The 20,180-nt window shown below is 40.4% G+C and overlaps 1 protein-coding gene across 1 annotated transcript in view; it reads right to left on the bottom strand.

The window, feature by feature from the left end:
- Positions 1 to 20,180, bottom strand: part of SNX4 (sorting nexin 4) — a 35,927-nt gene extending 15,747 nt beyond the window's left edge. The window contains 7 exon segments of the mRNA XM_030487359.1: positions 2,436 to 2,491; positions 6,678 to 6,725; positions 7,804 to 7,953; positions 8,030 to 8,168; positions 18,603 to 18,718; positions 19,741 to 19,857; positions 19,859 to 20,180. Coding sequence (XP_030343219.1) covers positions 2,436 to 2,491; positions 6,678 to 6,725; positions 7,804 to 7,953; positions 8,030 to 8,168; positions 18,603 to 18,718; positions 19,741 to 19,857; positions 19,859 to 19,906 — 674 coding nt within the window. The 5' untranslated portion in view covers positions 19,907 to 20,180.

Here is a 20,180-nt window from a genome sequence, read left to right as displayed (position 1 = left end):
GATATTTAACTGAGCTATTAAGCAGAACTTCAGACACAAATGAAGAATAGATCAGGTCACATTTCTGTAGGAACACCACCAGGTTTCTTCTCAAAAATATTTTTCATGGTAATGGCAAAGAAGATAATTTCATTTACGGTAGACAGTATTTCAATATAAGTTACTTTGTGCATTTTTCTCAACAGTACTCCTCCTTACATCAGGGAGGGCAGTGCCATTTTCCTGTTTTGTGAAGGAAAACATTATAAGAACAGAACTGTTCACTAAAGAACAAGTCACTTATCTGTGTAACCAGACAGAAAAAAAAGAGCTACTTAAAAAAAAAAAAAAAGGGAAAAAAAAAAATAATCTCCCTTAGGAAAGGATTTAGTGTTCTCTAACGACATCTTTCACCAAGAAGAAACCTATTGTTTTGATTAAAGCACATAAAAGAGAACAAGATGATGGATGCCATGAAGCCAAATCAGAGTTTTGCAGTAGATAAAAATTTATCTCTGAATATCAGAATACTATATTTTTATCACCATAATATTTCACAATTGAGGATATTAATTGCTCCCCACAGGAAGAGGTTTAGTTTCCAGTCTACATTTGACCTCATTGAGCAGCATTGATTAAGCTGTTTAAGCTCCTCACGCTGTTCTAGGCTGAAGGGTGCAGCTCCACAGCACTGCGAGGCAATCCTGTCTGGGAGTTGCAGCTGTTCTTCACCTGAACCCTTCTTGGTCCAGGACCCTGAAAGCCTACACTCCACAAAGCAGTCAGATCTCATTTCAGAAAGGTGAGCTTGATGAACCCACTTTAGCACCCAGTCACACAAGCACCAAGGGTAACACAGGAGGGCAAGGTGTCAGATTCCAGGCAGCTCAAGCACCAGTGTACCAGGCAGAGCAAGGCACTATTCCTCCGATTAGAGCTGCACACTCTAAACTAAAAGGCTCTCCCTGAATTAAAACGAAACAAAACAAAAAACCCCACACAAGTTATGCTGTCAGCTATTTATTAAACAACTTGTATCCAAAAGTTCAATTTGGAAGCTATGCAGCTGGCACAATACAATAGAAAGCATGTGCCATATCTCTCAGTGCTGTGAGAGGTCTCTGCTGAGAGACAGACACTCTGGGACTGTTTTTGTTACAAGCCCTTTCTCATGTTTTCCTTGTATTAACTCTTTTCCTGCTTTTTACCAAGCCACTTCTCACAATAGCTTTCCTTTCCTGAAACATTAAGTTACCCTGAAATATAACAGTATATTCCTCATCTCAGCCTTAACCAGTCTTGCCCCCGTATGCCTATAGTCAGACTACTGGCAGAGTTTCCCTGCCATGAAAACAGGAAAAGCTAACTCCTACTATCCACAGATGAAAATGGCTGAGGATGAAACATTCAAACAAGGGTCTAATTTCACCTGCAGATACTGAGAGAATCACTGTATTTTGATCTCATATGTAAATGTTCTTTTATATTAAATGCTAGCTAAAAGCTTCCTTGCTGCCACAGAAGGCTGTAAAAACAAGCACAATAAAATGGAAAGACTGGACCAACTCACAGGTAAGTCTATAAAGAGGTTCAGAAAGGCAGGTACCCTCTAACATCCTTCATACAATACCCATAGATACTAGGGAAGTACAAAGGGAACAGACAACAGAAGCAGTCACGCACATCCATCTCCTATTGCCACTGTTGGATAGCAGATGAACCCAGCAGAGCACTTTGTAAAGGTCTCCACTGCTTAGAGATGCAAAGATGTTGCAAAGAGCAACATCTCTTGACCCTACTGCTGCACACTTTCTAACTATTGCAGAAATAGAAATTCTAGTTTTACACTTCCCACATCACCTAGGGTGTGATCAACCTCCCACTACATATCCTGACAATTCCGACCAGCTTTTTCATCCAGCAGATTGTTCTAGTGCCTGTCCCAGAGCTTCCTAAACTGCAACTCAGTCAGAGCTGAACTGACCTCTGGACTTCCAAAAGCATCTGTGAAAATTGGCAGCTTGAAGAAAACTATGAACTGTAACACCAGTGTGCGTGCATCAAGAATTGTACACTAGCAGATTTTTGGAAAGACCTACTATCAATCTGTATTCTGTTCACGCTCGGAAAGATTTCTTTGCAAACAAATATTAAGAGGCTCTTTTTTCTGTGCCTGGGTTGTTGAGATTTTCTGTCCCTTTCTTTTAATCTAGCTAAAATGAAAGACTTATTTTGCATAAAGCGATGGCATTTTTCTGAATATTTCCTACTTCTAAAAACAGGATTTATCAAACCTTTTCGCACTACCTCCTTACTGGGCTTCTGTTAAGATCTGAAGTGCAGAAAGATAATTTTCTTTTCTGAATTTACACTAAGGAGATAGAGACTTCTGTCATCTGAAGTTACAGCTGTAACTGGAAAAGGGAAACGGAGGGAAGAAGGACGTGGAATCTTACTTGTCTGGGTTTTTCACTCTGAATGTTGCATTAAGAGCTTTTAATCTGGAATCTGCCTGAAAAAAGGGGAAAAAAAGCTTGTTAATTTAATGCAATTAAATTCCAGTGACAAAAAAAATCTCAGCCTTCTGGCAGCACCATTAGGAAAAAAAAAATCCTGCTTTCTTCGCATATTTTAATCTTCAAACATTGCACAAGTTAACACTAGCTACCCTGCATGTCAGATTTTTTATTAAAAAGTCAAAAAAAATAAGCTATTTTTGTGAACTAGGATGTAACCATTATCCACTAAAATTAAGCTGGTAAAATCCAAATCCCACAAAAAGAGTCCCTTCTTAAAATGTTACGCAAATCATGGAGTTAAGATACACAACCCTACATTCTTTTTAGATGAAGCAATTAGGTAACATAAGACCATATGGACAAACTATTTTGTATTTTTCAAACCAAATAAAACCGGTGGTAGAGTGACCTCTATATGCTCTTTATTACTAGGAACAGTTCCCCAGTGAAATCAAAATCTTATATATGGTGTTCTCTTATTTTATGACTTGCTTTACAGAAAATATGTAATTTGTATATCAGAATAGAGCTATTTTTAATGCAGTGTTCTCTTCTATAAGGCAGCATGTATAAATCTCTACAGAATAAAGTTCAATACCTAATTAAAAAGGTAATTGGCTACCTTACTTTTTGAGATGTTCGTTTACCAACGGTAAGCAGTATGGAACCTCTCTAAGCAGGTGGGTTTTGTTGTTTGGGGGGGGGGGTGTTCAGTTTAATTGAACTTTAAGTTGTGCAATGGTTATTTACTCTTAATAAGACACCAACACAGGTGAGATACCCCAGCCTCATCCGCAGAGGTCCCACATCACCACAACTTTTCACTTCCATGGGGCATTTTACAGAGAGCTCACTCAGGGTTCATCTCTACTGCATGAACTCTCCAACTCCAGGAAATGGCTTTTGACCAAAACATCTCTCTTTTCAGTGAAAGAAAAATAAAGAAACGCATCTTGCGAGGCGTATAGATTTCCTATAGCGTACTCTTTTAGCTAACAGACTGTGTCAGAACTGCTAGCAGTAACTTACTTCAGCAGTATTTGTTAGTACTGGTGTATGGCACAGGAATATTTTGTGCAATGTTACAGCCAACTCAGAGCTCGAAGAGCTATTTTGAATTTGACAGTGAAGGGAATACAGTGTTTTCCCAAAGAAAGCAGAAAGTCCTTCCTTTAGGACTTACAATACATTTTAGGGCTTTTAGGGCTTCCTTACAATAACTTCTACAGATGAGACAGGCATGGTTTGAGATTGTTTCACCTCCCACTGCATTGGGGCTGAGCAGAAGATACCCATATTTGAATATCACTGCAAGTTGCTTTCATCTGGAACCACCTCCATATCAAGGACACTCAAGAGAGCATCCAAGCTGATGGAAAAGCAGCTTCTTTCTTGCAACCAGGATGAGAGGTACTGGTGGAAATCTTGCTAACTTTAGCTGTCCTCCTTCCAATTACGAAACCATCAATACAAAACAATCTACAAACTGAAAGGTAAGTGAACGAAACCTGCAAGACTAAGACTGACTCATACTGGAAGAAACAGGTTTACTGTCACCACTATGTGCAGTACTCCTCTAAGAATATCTTGCAAAAGAAAGATAAAGGCAGCATGGGGAAGCATGCCCAAGATAGCACAAGGAACACAAAACACTGCAGTAACTCCAAGTCCTAGCCTTTATGTTTATTCAGAGTGCTCCACGGGATTGTATGGGCTTGGATCCCCATTACTGTATCCTGACGAGCCATTACACAAGCCAGTTAGATTTCAGATCATTCAGACACACGTCCATGTACTCTTGCACATTCTCTCTGAGTACAAACACCACCTAGTTACACTGATGTTAAATCAGAGTCCTTCCCTTTAATTAACTATTTCACAAAATACTGTATTTATGTTCAAACAGCAGGCACCAAAGCCATTTGAGTTTGTTGGGACAGCACACACATTCAAAAGGTTTACACTTGATCATTTCCAACATTACAGTTACAGGGCAAGTTTTTGCCTCTCCCTTGTCCCAGCCACAACTCAGAGGCCATCTTCAGTCCCCGCCCTCCTGCCCTTCAGCTCATTCAGGATGAGCCCTGAACTTCTCAAGAACCTTATGGTGGTGACAGATAAAATGCAGGCTGCCAGGGCAGCAATGGCAGAGAGCAGTCACCAGGACGTGATTTTCCCTCAGTAAATTGGGAACCCTTCCCTTCTACTCACTGCAGCTTCAGAAAGTGTTAAAAGCAAGGGCAAAAGGCATCCCTGCACCTAGGGACATACAGGCATATGTAGTTACAGACACATGCAGCGCTCTGAATAAGAGTTCAGTAAGTATACAAGCACTGTCAGGCAGAAGCCAAGGTCCTGCCAATGCTCAACCCCATAAGTAGGGTTATTTCCTTCTTCCTGTTAACAGCACAGTAACTCCCACACACCACTTTCGAGCATTTGCCCTGCGCAGAGTCATGCTTTTAGAAAAATGTCTGTCCAGTCTTAAACTTGATTTAAGACTAATGCACACAAGCATTTGAGAGATGAACTCCCCATCAAATGAGGTACAGTCAAGGAGTTTTCAGACAGTTAATTCCTACTATGATCCCATAATCATTTAAGAAAACTAAAGAGAGGGGAATTTTCTCCTTCCTAAAGTAAGGGTTGAAACCCCAAGTGACAAATCCCTTAAAGAATAAAATTAAGTGCTGGGGGTGGGAGGGAGGAAAGGCATGATTTACTGACACAGTTGGCAGTGTAAACAAAGACTCCAACATCAACATTCAACTATAACATGCTACACTGCATTAATGCCTAATTTAAAGTTTAGTAGCCTGGTTCAAACCCTTTGGGACAAAAGACACATCCTGCTTTAATGCACCAGCAGCAACACGTAAACTGGTGATCCGATTCTAGTCAACACATGGAGTAAAGAGAGGTTTGTCCTCTAGTGCAGTGCTAAATAACATCTAATCTTGAGGGGTTTATACTTCAGATGTTGAATTAAGATACTTTTTCCCAGGTTTTTGCAAAAAGGTATTTTCCTTTCCTAAGGAAACAGGAACTGCAAAGTGGAAACTATGCACACAATCAAATCTACAAGGAAAACAGCACTTGCTCATCTCTCATTAAATCTGCAACACTCTTTCACGTAGGAAAATATTCTCAGCATTCTGCTATGAGTTTTCTTTCATACACACACCACTGTGTGCACTCCTGAACATGCCCTGCCAGTAAAAACTTTCTGAACTCCTATGAGCATAAGCTGAAATAAAGATGTGTTGACTAGGAAAACACAACTTGACAGCTTTAAATTTTTTCCATTATCAATACTACCAATATGCAAGCCTTGCCATGACGGAAGAGGATTACTGTCAACTTAAGTTATTAACATTAAGTGTCAGTATCAAAGCCCCTTGGACACTGAAGATAAGAGCACCAGTGATTTTATTTAGCTCTCATTATTCAGAATGATTCTTCATTATCCACCTAGTTTTCAGTTATGATTTCATGAGAGTTGATCATGTTACAATGAAACAAAAGTTCAGTATTTGTCCCCATGCAGTAACTTCTCCAGACACAGCCCAGCAATCTATCAGCTTCTCACAGGTTCTTGTCCTGCACAGACACACAACCTTTGATCATTTATTCCTGCAAGCCTTCCACCCACCACTTTACCTAGCCATGAACTCACTGATGTCAGTGGGGATAGTACTACTTCAAGACACATTCTGTTAAACAGTTAAAGGGCACCAAATCCATCTGTCCTAGTCCCTTTCAGCAACTTATCCTTGTAAAGAAGTCCTAAAATTCTTCAGACCCCTTTACTTACTTGTCTGTTTTTTGGTTCTTTTTTGTGACACCTTGCACCTCTGACCAGGCTAAATCTGACACCCATGCTAAACTGAACTGACAACATACAAAAGGACTGCTATGGGCTCAAGTTCCTTAGTTTCAAAGCTTGTAAGGATCACAATTCTACATTGCTAGCAGAATTACAAGGTTGAGCATCAAACACAGGCACATATTAACAAGCCTTCAAGAGAATGCTAAGAACACCAGTGGGTTTTGTAGTTACAAGTATACATAAAACAATGCCTTTAATTCATTGTAACAGCAAACAGCCTTTCATAAATAACCTAAACCAGGTTTGCCGGAGTATTCCTGTATCACAGCAGTCATGAGACAACTAATTACCTTTAACTGAAATCCAGTCTCATTCACCATTTCCTTCCATCCACCTTCCTAGGAAATACAGAAGAATGTTAAGTTAATGCGATTTAAAAGCGCCACAGCTTTTCAAAGTCCCTGTATCAGAGTATCTTCTCCAGTAAGCTGTTTCAGCTATGCTCCGCATGTCTCTTCAAGAATCTGGGTTAAGAATAACATGTCATTCTGCTATGCTTACATACTAAGCTCCCCCAAGAAGCTCTCTCCTCTTCACTACTCAATTACCTCATTCTATCAAGCAGGGGCAGGAACCACCCAGCTTTGTCTAAAGAAGTAGCTCAGCTCTTTAGAAAGGATAGCTATCGTCTATTGCCTGTTAGATTACGAACAGCTTCAATGACCTTTGCAGCTTGAAGCAGAGAGCATAAAAAGAATGTAGAGGTGACAACTGTTTACACTGCACATGCAGTCACCTTGCTCAAGTGTAGTGGTTGGTTGTCCATTGCTTTCAGTTCCCATACATTGGTTCATCTACATACTGTAGTGTGCTGTGGTAAACATATCTGCTCAGTCAGCAGTTTGGGAATCTCTCATCAAAGCACAGAAAAAAGAAACATCCAACTTCTCCTAAAGTTGAAAACTTCATAATGCAATGCTTTAGCTGACAATTGGATCACAACTTTTGTTATAACATATTGTACTGGTTTTGGACCACAACACATATGAATGGATCACAGTTCAAACCGCAAAGCTGAAGAAACCATGGATATCCAAGGAGAGAACTGGAAGCCAGTATTGTCTCTGCAGCCAGCAGTACAGAATGCTAACTATTTCAGCTTTAGTCCTAGGGAAGCTTTTTCAGCCAACACGCATTAAGTTCCCAATATGCTATTCCAAAGAGGTGGCAATTCTGTCTTGGGAGCCTTAAAACTAGACTGGAAAAAAGTCATAAGAAGACTGACTGCACAACTGCAGTGGGCTGTTAAGAATCTTTTTAGATAGACAAGCCTTTTTTACCTCAACTTTGTTCACATTGTTTATCCTTGTAGACAAAGTACAAGCTGTATGTCAATAGGAAGGAAGAAGAGCAAAAGGACATTATCTTAAATAATCACTAAAGAGTGTAATTAGAAAGCACATCACTTTACTATACCTGTGTTAAAAATGAATAAAAGATTTTGTCCTGGCAAAGAACAGGATGTGAAGCCACACGTAACAAGAAGTTTTCCAAACCGATTCTTCTTCTTTCCACAAAATCTGGATCCATATTATCTGCTGATAGCTTATGCCAAACAAAGTCAGCCTATTTAAACAGAAGAGTGTTAACGGTAAGTAAATAACAAACAATACAAAACAAGTTGCAGCCACAGCTTCCTTACCCTTTTTTCTGGCAAAGGTGGAACAACAATATGTGGATAGGTAACTGACAAATAATTCCTCAATAACTCAAATTCACTGTAACGTCGCCACAGGGAGTCCACTGGGGCGCACTGTCCCTCGCTCTGGGACTCAACAGCTCTGAAAGATAAAATAGCAAATTTGAGCACTAGTAAGCTCTCGCCTTTTCCTTCTTACCCTCAGTACAATTATAGCAAAGGCCCTAAAAATAGTTACTCAGTAAGGATTACTGCACAGGTTGCCCATAATCTAAGTAACCTTAATGAATTTCATGTCTACAAACTTCATTTAAAAAATATTTATAACTTCTGCCTGATAGAACTCAAATTTTTTAGAAACACATTTTCATCACACCCAAACAGGCATGCCCAGTCAAGTAAACAGTCTCACAAGTGACTGAGTTCACATCCCTATAGAATTAAACATATTTCTCTTGAAACAGTGCTAGGCTCCAAGCCAGCATAATTTCATGAGCAGCTGAAGGATACAGAGTATTAGAAGAAGGAATTTACTATTTAATGAGAAAGTCTTCAGAGGAGAAAAATTGTCTTGCCTGCAGTAGCTAGAATAGTTAAAAATACAACTTAAAAAAGATTAAGAAATTTTAAAGGATATTTTTAGAAAAACATAGCAAAAATCAAAGCACTTCCAATTTTTTTTTTTGTTCAAAGTGATACCTTTTTATATTTAAGGACTAAGTAGTAGTCTAACAAACTACCTAAAGAGAGAATAAGCAGGTACAAAACTGATGCATCTGAAAAATCTGTTGAAAACTTAAAGCCAACATCACCTAGCAAGGTATTAAAGGATCTTAGGTTACTATAAAAGGAGAAATCATGGAATGTTATAGGATTGAAAAGTAATAGAAAAGCTTGGGAAAAAAATCATTATTCATATAAGACATTTAAAGCAACAGAAATACTTTACCATAAAATAAGCATCAGGTCAGTAACACTTCTTGGCAGTTAGCATATGTCAGAATAAACACTGAGATATAATTCAGACAATGATTTAACAGAAACCAGTGATGTCTATGTCTAACTTAGTTCTTATATTAGCAACTAATTAGTGTACAAAGCACTGGCATAAACCTACATGAAACAGTATCAACTATGTTATGAGATTAACACAGGTTGCTTGAGGTTGGAAGGGACCTCTGCATGTCTGTAGTCCAACTCCCTTATTCAAAGCACGTGGCTCAGAGCCACATCCAGTTGGGTTTTGAGTTTCTTCAAGGATAGACTCTACCACCACACCGAACAACCCATTCCCATGTTTGGCCACCCTCACAGTAAAGAGGTTTTCTTACATTTAAATGGAATTTCCTACATTTAAATTTATGGACGCTGCCTCTTGCCTCTGTGCATCACAGAAAGAGCCTGATTCCATCTCTACTACGCCATCAGGTACTGATACACATTGCTAATATCCCCTAAGCTATCTTTTCTATAGGTTGGACAAGCCCATCTCTCTAAGCCTTTCCCTGCATGTCAGATGCTCCAAGCCCATAATCATCTTCATGGCCCTTCGCTGGACTTGCTTCAGTATGTCCACATCTTGTACTGGGGAGCCTAGAACTGGGCACAGTAAGTCATGAACTTAGTCCGATGTAGAACATGTACTTAGTCCGATGGTACTCAGCAGAATAGGGTACTACATTATTCCTTCCAGCAGAATTCAGGCTATACAGTTCCTGAATTCATAAGAACTTTCTGAACTAAAGTTTAAAATCATCTAAATAGCACACAAATTACTGATTTTTTTTTTTTAAGCTATTATTAACCTACAAGTTTAGATTTCTAATGACCTTACTGAAAAACAAACAATCCCTCTCCCACTCCAGCGCGGTCCCAATTATTTGATATGCTTAAAATACAAGAAGCCTTTGTCATCCATTTCTGAACTCTCATTAGAGTGGAACAGCCTTGCTTTATCCTTTTTTAACTATAGTTATCTCTTGAGGTTGAAGTAGTGTAATACAGCATTATGCAAAAGGAATTTTTTTACATGAGTAAGGCAGAACATTTTCTGTATATTCAGCCTTGCCTTGCGGAAAGGACATTTATTCCAGGTGACTGAATTTGTAGAAAAAAGAAATCACAAGGAAGAAGAAAAAGGATGTATTCATAACCACTCAACACAAACTGATGCAGATTAAAACTGCTTGACACCGACTTAAGAATAAAAAAGAAAAAAAAGGTGAGCATACTGCTGACAGCCATTAATTCACACTGCCACCATCCCACAGAATTCTTCCCTATTAGAGTATTTCAATTCAACAAAGTTGCAACTGCAACCAGAGAGTTTTGAAGCAGGTAAGCTCAGTTTAGTGCTGGGCTGACAGGCTGTGCAGCATTCCTTCCTACACGAACACTGCACAATTTAAACATTTCAAGAACACTTCAGCTAAAAGCAGGTATCTAGTGACTACACTACTGCTGAGTTGGAGATAAACTTAATACATAAAGAATTAAGCTACTCTGCCCTAGAAGATCAGTTTTGGTGAAAGCTGAAGGGTTTGGTAAACAATCTGCCCATCCAAGACACTCACACAAAAGTATTTCAGAATTAGCGAACCTTTTAATCTTCAGCTTCAGCAGCTGTCAACCAGTTGCACCAACTTACACCATGGGTTTCAAGAGCACTACTTCTGCATGGGTTATCATCAACCCTTAAGCAACGTAGCCACCATCAATACATCATATGATTATGTGGACCCTGTCCAAGAACATACTGCACAAGCAAACATGAATAGGGAGACAAGAAAAAACACAGGTCAGGACTGCTCGGAGACCCATCCATACCGCAGGCAGACATGGTGCTGCACCAGCAGGAAGACACCAGACTCACCTAGAGCTAGGCAGACACACTGCATAGAGTGAAGGAGACTGCGGACACCCTTACTCTAAAGGTAGGAAGATTACAGATCCAGATCTCAAGATCTGGAACCAGGAGTTCTCCGTAGTACAATGGATGTTCTATCGGACAAGAAAGAGAATATGAAAGTAAAATAAAAACAAACAAACAAACAAACAAAACACCTGCAGGATGCATTTGGTCTATTGCTATTAAATGTCTCTGTCACTCCTATGCATAACCATTTCCTGGCCACAGCAAATGCCACCCTGGGATTGGCACAGGAGTTGTGTTTAACTACCTGTTCTTTCCAATTCTTATTTTTCTGTAATAGAAGAGTTTCATTATTCATCTTTTTTTAAAATTCAACTGAAGTTTTAAGACTGACTGTATCACCTCGTAACTAGAGGCTGGCTAGGCCTGCACACACTACTCACACTTTACGTCAGCCTAACACATTTCAGACATACAGTAGAGTTACAGAGGCTTAAGAAGTTGTCACCAAAAGTCAACTGCAAGAAGAATAGTTCACTTTATTTTTTAAATATCATTCTTATTTTCCTTGTCAATGTGAGCCCCTAAGGAAAAGTACTGCTGGCTGCAATTATTTTTCATCTCCACTTAACTTAGTCTATAGGCTTACATTGCCATGGACAACTTCAAATACAAAAGTTTTCTACCTCCAGAATACAAAGTACTTAGAAAAGTTTGGCTGTTTCATTTCAACATGGTGTGTACTGAAGTGCTGTCTTCTGTCTCTAACCCAATCGATTCCCAATGCAGTGGAAGTCTCATCTTACATTTATCACTTTCTGAATAAGCTATAACATCAATGAGGTCAGCAAAGAGAAGAATGAAGTTTCTCTTTCAAGGAAGTTTCCGGTCCACACATTCCTACTCCATTTTCAAGTGCTCTTCTACAGACATATAACTTCACAAGATGTTAGAAAAGAACTATCCCAATTTTTCGTAGTATGCATCTGTAAGGGGCCTCTCTATAGCACTCATATCAAATACAGTTATGGTAATAAACATTAGCAGTATAGTTAGGCAGCTTATCTTCCATAGTTGATCTGCCATAACTCATCCTCCTCTGGCATGCCATTCCTCTACAAATCCATTTTTGCCAAGTCAGCTTTATCATGTAAAAGTTAATGTGTATTTTTCTTAGAACTTCCAATTCCTGCAGTCAAGAAAGTCCCATTATCATTTAAATTTCAATAGTTTTAACACCACAAGTGTAAGAAAAGAACTAAACGACAGTACTCTTATACAAACTAACAGGAGAAAAAGAAATTAAATCAAACAGAATGTCTTTAGAAATTTAAAAGTGACTTCACAGATTCAAGTCTCTTTATGGAACTACATATACTCTACTTCCATAGTACCGATTAGAGGTTAGAAGAGAAAGCACTTACATTTCACATTCCTACAAATATTGAAGGAAGGCAAATACACCAATAGGATCCTCACACATTTAAACAGCATAGCAGTCCATTTATAATCTGTAAGGGTTCAGGTCAACACACCATCAGTAAGCTGTCATTGTAAGAGCTCACAAGAGAACCTTCCAATGTAAATTACGCTCTTTATGCTTCATGACTGTTTTGAAGAGTTAATTATAAACTAGAAGCAGCAAAGAACTTGTGGAGCCTTAACTGTGTAAAAACATTTCTCAACATGCCTGCTATATCAGGTTTGTATTTGTCAGAATTAACAAGAACATATCAGTTATTAACAAACAGAAGAAAACCAAACCCACACAATGAACAAAAAAATGAAAACACAATATCAGAGTAGTAACACCTCAGCCCACACATGCACATAAATAACAAGCAGAAAAATAAACAGGAACCAAAATTTTTTAAAGGTCATCTAGAAGTGTAGCACTTCAGCAGGGAAGGACCACAGCTTTATAGAGAAGCCTAGTCCTACGTCAGAACAAACCACTACTACTGCCACACAACAGAGATGCCGGTACTCTGTCACTGGAAGTTTTATGTCCACAAGGAGCCTCAAGAACTCAAGGATGAAGGAAGTAGACCGCCAGAGCAGATCATGCCACTCACCGCACTTTCCCTACCCACGCTGAAGAAACTATGGAAGTTTACTAGATCTAAAGCCTACTGCCATCTATTCTGACAAAGCAGATCTGTGGACAACAGGCTAGGCTTCTGTAAGTCTAAGTTAATCAAGCTTTTACAACCTCTATGAGGGGCACACAAGCCTTACATTATACCCTGAAGAAAAAGGCTAAATTACTACTAGAGAACCTTGAAGGTCAAACCCGCCTGTATAAGTTTGTTCTTTTTTAAACAAACAGCATCTGACACAACCTCCTCAACATAGTCTGTGTTAAGCAGTCTGACGTTATTTCTCTTCCCAGATCATACTTACTTCCCTTATTCTAACATGCATTTATTCTCACTGTCCTAGAAGTGTGAATGCTGCCTTTTCTGGTTGTAGTTGTTGCTTTTATCTTTATATAACACAGTTCTTGTCTCTTAACTGCTTTTCGCCCAAAACAACAGGTAAAGGGAGCAAATATGACAGCAAAACAGGTAGACAGACACTTGTCCAGAGAAACCTTTGGATGTTCTTTGCCACTGCAAAAAGTTGCACCCTAACAGTTGCACCTCAGCAAGAGCCTGCCACCACATCCTACAGGGTGGATAGACATCTCTGCTGTCTCTGCCATCAGCAGCACCTGCCCCAGTCTTTTTTTCCAAGGGGCTGTGAAACTTCAGTTTAGTGACTTTCAGTGACTGAAGGGGGAAGACAACATTTCAGGAGGGCAGCTGTGCAGCACCCAACAAAGCAGCTATGCTTTTTAAATTAACCCACTTGAATAAACATAACCCACATTTTAAATTATTAATACTAGTTTAAGATTCCCCCTTACACCCAGGCTTTGATAAAGTAAAAGCAGCCTTATTTTGCTCTCTCAGCACTGCAGCGTTGGGTAAAGGAAGGGAGCAGCAAAGTTCTTTGCAAAGGTGTGGTGAGAAAGTATTGTACAGCCCCCAATTATGAGCCTGAGTCCACACCACTGCCTTTTAAATGAGGTAATAAGAGTTTGAAACTGCATGCATGGATTTGGGACATGCAAGCAAGATGAGAGAAATAATTTTTTTCAATCACACCAACAATGTCTCCACCTGGTTACATATGAGACCATAAAATATCACCAATTACAAGAGCATTTCTCCCCAGGAACCTGGTTCCAGAAAGGAAGTAGAAATCCACAAAGGTACTCATTACATTTAATACCTTCATTACCATCTAATTTTTTAGACCACATTACGAACTCCACCATTAAATGCAAGTACTGCAGACTAGTTTCAATTAAGATTATAATCACTTGTTGACATTCAGTCAAATTCTCAATTTGTTTTGGTTTTAAAAATACAATATAATACTTGTACAGTCTTCAGGCAGGAAAACCATATGTTTCCCCTCTAAGTACAGTTATAACAATGTGAGTTATTCATTGACTGGATTACCTGCCTGAAAAAAAGACAAAATTGAAACCTTCAGCTTTTACGTTCATAACTGATGTTATCGTAAGTGATTAGAAGATTACATTAGTCCAAAAGTCACGTTCATTTGCCTTAATTCAAAGTGCCAATGTGAAAACTTTAGTCAATCTAATTAACTCTTCCCATTTCCCATTTAAAACTAATTATCTGAAATGAGCCATTAAACAATTCTGAATGCAATAAAAAGAGGAATGGCTGCAAAGTATTAAATCAGACAAGAAGGAAATACATCTGTTTACTTCCTCGTAAAAGCAATCTTCAATCGCAGAAGCAGTAACTTTGCTTTCAGCCTTTGACCTTCCAGTGTATGAGAAGAGACACTTCCACTCCCTGACAGCATGCAAGGTTCACTCTCTTCGTAGAGGAATACCATCTTAGCAGGCTGGGCAACTTTTTCCACTAGCTACTTAGAAATGGTCTCTGTATTTAGGCTTCTCAACAGACAGAAGAGCAAACATTATAGCTCACCTAGGTGCTATAACGTCTTTGTAAGACACCAGAAGTCACCTGGCAAGCTGCACGATGAAGAGGCAGTTCTCTTGCCAGAAGATGCTTCACAGCCAGCTGATACTTTCTTTTTTTCCCCTGTCACCCAGTTTGCTGTATTTAATTAAATTACACATCTACTGGGCATGTTAATGAGTCACAGGATCAATTAAGTAAAAATCAGCAGTCAATTAAGTTTTCAATTCTTCCATTTTCTTTCACCTCCTGACTCTCCCCTGTTTAAAGCTCATGCTGAATTCAGACTTTCTTCCTTTTTAACTAATGCCTCCTCTGGAGCGAGTAGACAAGTCTTCCTGACTCTAAACGACCAAAATCTGCATTCTGTTGTTTTATCAGAAGACAATATACCTCTGAGGGCATTTGTTCTGTGCCTCTCCCCTGGAAATGCATGCCTGGGCTCTTCACCTAGCCCAGTATGGAACAGGAGACTTTGGGAAAGGAACTCAAACAGATTGTAACAAAAGAAAAACTGCCAAAGTCCCATGGTGCAGCATTGCTGCCACTGAACTGTGACCTGGCTGGCTACTGATTTCCAAGTTCATTTCTCTTACTGAAACTTCTTCTTTAAAAGTCCTTACACTTTAGATGGGCAATCCAAGCTCTTAAGAGAGAAGCAGGTATCACTTATGTCACAATTGGAAAACTTTCCAAATACTGAAAGGAGAACTAAGACAAGTAACTTCCCGAACCATGCTGGAGGAGTAACAAGGAACTACAGTGACCCACCCCCTCAAATCACTTGAAAAGGAAGTAAAGACTAGCAGGGCTGAAAACCAGGGATCTGGCTACTAAGTAGTTAGCTACCAGGCTGCACAAAGTTGTGTTACTTTTTCCTAAAGCTGTGTTAAAAAAAACCCAAACAGACAAAAACCAAGACAAACCAACAAAACACACTGTAGTCATCATATTGCACGACCAGGAGGACCAGGCGGGGGATCTGAAAGTCAGCAGGGATGGAAGCAAAGTTAACTAAATGGAAGTGTCCTACTAAATTGTTTACTTTAAAGGAGAACAGGAAAAAAGGCATCCCTATACGTACTAGAAGTCCATCAGCACAGAGCTGATTAATTTTCAGCTCTGTCATGAAAAACAAAGGGCACAAGACCTTGAATCAAATTCTGGGGTTTATACTACCTCAGTCCTTATAGTTTAATGCAGACTCTCATACAAGACACAGCTGCCTAAATTTCTAACAAGCAACCAAGTCTGAGTTTAAGTGAGGTCCCGGATAGTTGCAATTTCCCTTACAGAAAGCAAGTGATACGCTGAGCACCTGCATCTCAAGAAGGAATACTTAGCTGTACATCTTAATTATAAGAATTTGTACTTGCCTTAATGCCACTCCCACAAAGAGGTGAAAGTGTCCTCTGTTCTCACAGTGATAATATAAAACATAAGCTATTTTTAAATAACTGTAATTTAACAGAAGCTGTGAAACAAACTGACTTGAAGACTAATTGAACGGAAACAGCTCACCACAAAAATCTAGTTAGCTAATGCAGAAAGATGTAAACCAAGAATAAAGGGGATGCCTTCAGGAAGCATGACCCTTGGAATTTGCTGAGACTCTGCAGTCTCCAGCAGTAGACTCAACAAAACAGATCTACACTGAGGCCTAACACCACTTAAAAAAAAAAAAAAAAAAAAAAAAAAAATCAACAAAAGGCACATGAAAATGTGAGAACAGCAATAAATCTTTTCATACCGAAAAGAAAAAGGAAACCACACCATCACTTGCATTTGGAAAAGAGTTTCATCAGCACTAGCAAAATTAACGTGCTAGGTGCTCAGCTCCTGTTCTGTGACAAATATACAGTGGTTGTAACTGCACCCATCTCATGTCTCTTACTCACCCAGATGCAACTCCTCAGTTCAAACTGAAATTAAATCCTAGACAGCAGTAATGGCAGAACCCTAGTTCACATAAACGTAATGCAACTAGTATTAAGTGGTCTTCCTTTTATATTCTATAAACTGAGTTTTATTCTTCAGCTACGAAATATCCTATTACCCACAGACAAATTGCTATGAAGCCCACCTACAGCTACATGCTCAGCAGGAAGCACATTTAATGGCCACTGATTATATTTATGCAAGAAATTTTGCCTTCTCAGCAAAAGGAAGAGAGAACCTATTTTATTAGAGATGTGACAAACCCACATTTTCAATAATTCTGTGACAATCATGTAATTGGTCTTGGTATCTGCTGACCACAGAATAAAATAAATCTTCATGAAATAAAGAAATCTGGGCAGCAAAATACAGTTTTGCCACTACAAAAGAGCCACTGGGAAAGACCAGCAGGAGTGAGTGACTGAGTCTAAAGTAACATAAGAATGATTGGGAAAGGAGATGCAGTCAGCATATTCTGGGGCTGCATAAAGACGCCCCCAGAGCACACTTCACATCACAGTCAGACACCAAAGATACCAATTTTCTTCTCTCTTCCTTCAGAAATACCATTAAAAGAAAAATAACATTACTTATGTGAGAAGATGTTATCTTTAATATCAATACACTGTAGAAGTATTTTTTTTAACATCTGAGCAACTGACAAAGAGCCGCAATATCTGAAAAAAATAATGTCTGTCTATTTTGGATTTTATCCTTAAAGTTTACCAAAAATATAGTAAATGTATCTCACTAGGTCTGCAGTCAGTGTGACTGGTGTGTTCCTTCATCAATTAAACACACAAGGAAGCCTTTTAACCAGTAACTAGAAGACTTATGTGATAGTATTACAGTTTGAACTCTTCAGAGCCTTTGCAAAATGCAAATGCTTTGTTTCAGAAGGTTTTATCTGCACAGCAGATCATTCCTGAGGCAAGGCCCAAAGGTTAAAACCGTTAATATAAAAAAGAGGGAGACAAAACTCCTAATAAAGTTTAATTTTGAAATTCTTGCTTCAGCTGAGTAACATGATCCTGTGTAACAGGAGTCATCTGTAACTGTTTGGAAAGTAACAATAACTTAAAAGATATTTTAAAGCTTCTTTTCACTACTCAATACTTAAAGTTGCAAGTTGTCTTTGTAGTACCAAGCATGTCTACCATAGTTGTATTATTAAACTTGTTAACACAAGACGACAAATAGCATCAGTAAGTTCTCCAGTGAAAATCCAAGCTAGTGTGAAGGAAGGAAATAGTTAATTAACCTCAACCCTTTCAGGATCTACATGGAGTATGTGGTGATCAGATCAAGCAAAACACTTCAAATGTTTTTTGGGGCAGTAAATTTTGACATGACACAAATCATGAGATTTCTTTATTTTCTTGTGATCTCAAACAAGCCTAACCATCACTTTAAACCTCAATGCACAACCTTTCTCACATACAATCTCATATGTACGTATGTAAGTTCATCCAACCCATGTCTAAGAAACAGTTGCTGACACCATATTAAAGCAACATCTTTCGAGCACGCGTTTTTCCACCTACACAGTTACACAACATCAGGATTAGTACTGCTGGAGACCTGATGCCAAGTTTTCATGGGAAAATATCCCCTAGAGTAGGTTGATAATTGCATAACAAGTCATAAACCAGCTAGATCCTTTCATCAGCTGTACCTGAATATTTTCAGGAGTGGATGGAGGCAGAATATGTTTAGAATGGCACATCCATGTACTTGAGAGTGAGCTCTCATCACTCACCTTGTCTCAATGAGGTAAGCAGTATACGTTTCTTGCATGTTCATGGCATTCCTCCCAGTCCGTTTTTCAGCTTCTGAAACAGTGATTTCCATTTTTTTTGCCAAACAGTCTTCCATCTTTTTAGAAGAGCAAAATAAAGATTCATGTAACATTAGCCACACAAGTCAAAGGCTACTAACCTTGCCTTCCCTTCTTCCACACCACATTCATTTAAATAAGACAGGTCTCTATAAGACAAAGGCTTTGGCAGGGCTTCATTTTATACCTGTGTTCTGTATCACATTTGCAAATGAAAACAAAAAACCTGCTTCTGGGAAAAAAGAAAAACAACAAAGTCGACAAATAGACAGAAAACATCATGAGCCAGGGGACAGAAAGGAAAAATATTTTTCCTCACAGGTAACAAAGTAACCTGTTTAAAAAAAAAAAAAAAAAGAAACAAGACAACCCCAGAACTTTCTACACAAACACTTCCCAACTACCGGTGAATTCCTCCTCAGGGCACCTGGGACACACATAACCACCTCTCCCCTTTCACAGGAAACAGAATATATCCGGGCTGAGATGTTTTCTATTTAATCTCTCAGAGGAGAATCGTTATCTTTTACACATTGGTGGGCAGAAGTCAGTCAGGACCACACACCCACCCTGGAAAGGCAAAGCTAAATTGAGCAGGGAGGGGGGTTTATTTGTGAAATTTAAGGGGGAGAAGGAAGACAAATTGAGAAGAATAAATAGAAACGGTGATCTGGCTCCAAGGATGAGGACTGATGGTGCACAAAGCCCTCTGACGCCGTCCAGAATGGGGCTGGAAGGAGAAGCCCCCCGCTCAGAGCGTCGGGCTGCACAATTCTGCCCCCAGCTCCCCCCGGCAGGGGCTCGGCTATAAGCAGGCAGCGGGAGGGCTCATCTCACCTGTAGCCCCTTGCCGCCGCGGCGGGCAGTGCTGGGCTGCCGTCCGGCCCCGGCCTCCCCTTAGCCGGCCGAACCCCGCACCCCTCCCCGCCCGCCCGGAGCCGGCGGCCGGGCAGCGCACTCAGGAAAGCCCAGTGCTCGGCCCCGGCGGAGTAGGCCGTGCCGAGGCCGGCGGCCCGCGGGAGGGACACCGCCCCGCCGCCGCCACCCCCCGCACCCTCACCGTGGCTGCGGGGTGCTCCGGAGGCGGGAGACCGCTGCAGGGCGCGGCGCCGTCCTCCTCCGGGCGGCTATCGCTCGGCTCGGCCTCGGCGCTCTCCATAGTGATACGGGGCTCGGCCGCCTCCCTCCGCGCAGGCGCTGAGGCCGGCTCCGGCGGGCAAACTCATCGCAGGTCCTAGAGAGAGCGGCGGGGCGGGGGGTGGGTCCGCCCGGCGGCCGGGGCGCTGGGCGAGGCGGCCCGGCGCGTTCGGTCGGTGCTCATCGATGGACTCGATCCAAGGCCATTGCGGGCTGTTGGCGTCCTGCACGCCTTCCTGCCCAGAACTGCCCCGGTAGGTACCCGGCGGTGGGCACCGCCTTATGAACACGGGGTAGAGCCACCCCTCGTTATACTGCTCCGCTCGCACAAAGCCAGGCAGCGTGAGCCTCCAGCCCGGGAGA

Source organism: Strigops habroptila, chromosome 5 (assembly GCF_004027225.2).
Source record: "Strigops habroptila isolate Jane chromosome 5, bStrHab1.2.pri, whole genome shotgun sequence".
Classification (NCBI taxonomy): Eukaryota; Metazoa; Chordata; class Aves; order Psittaciformes; family Psittacidae; genus Strigops; species Strigops habroptila.
Note: the sequence above shows the minus strand (reverse complement) of the source record. Positions and strands in the feature narration are given on the sequence as shown.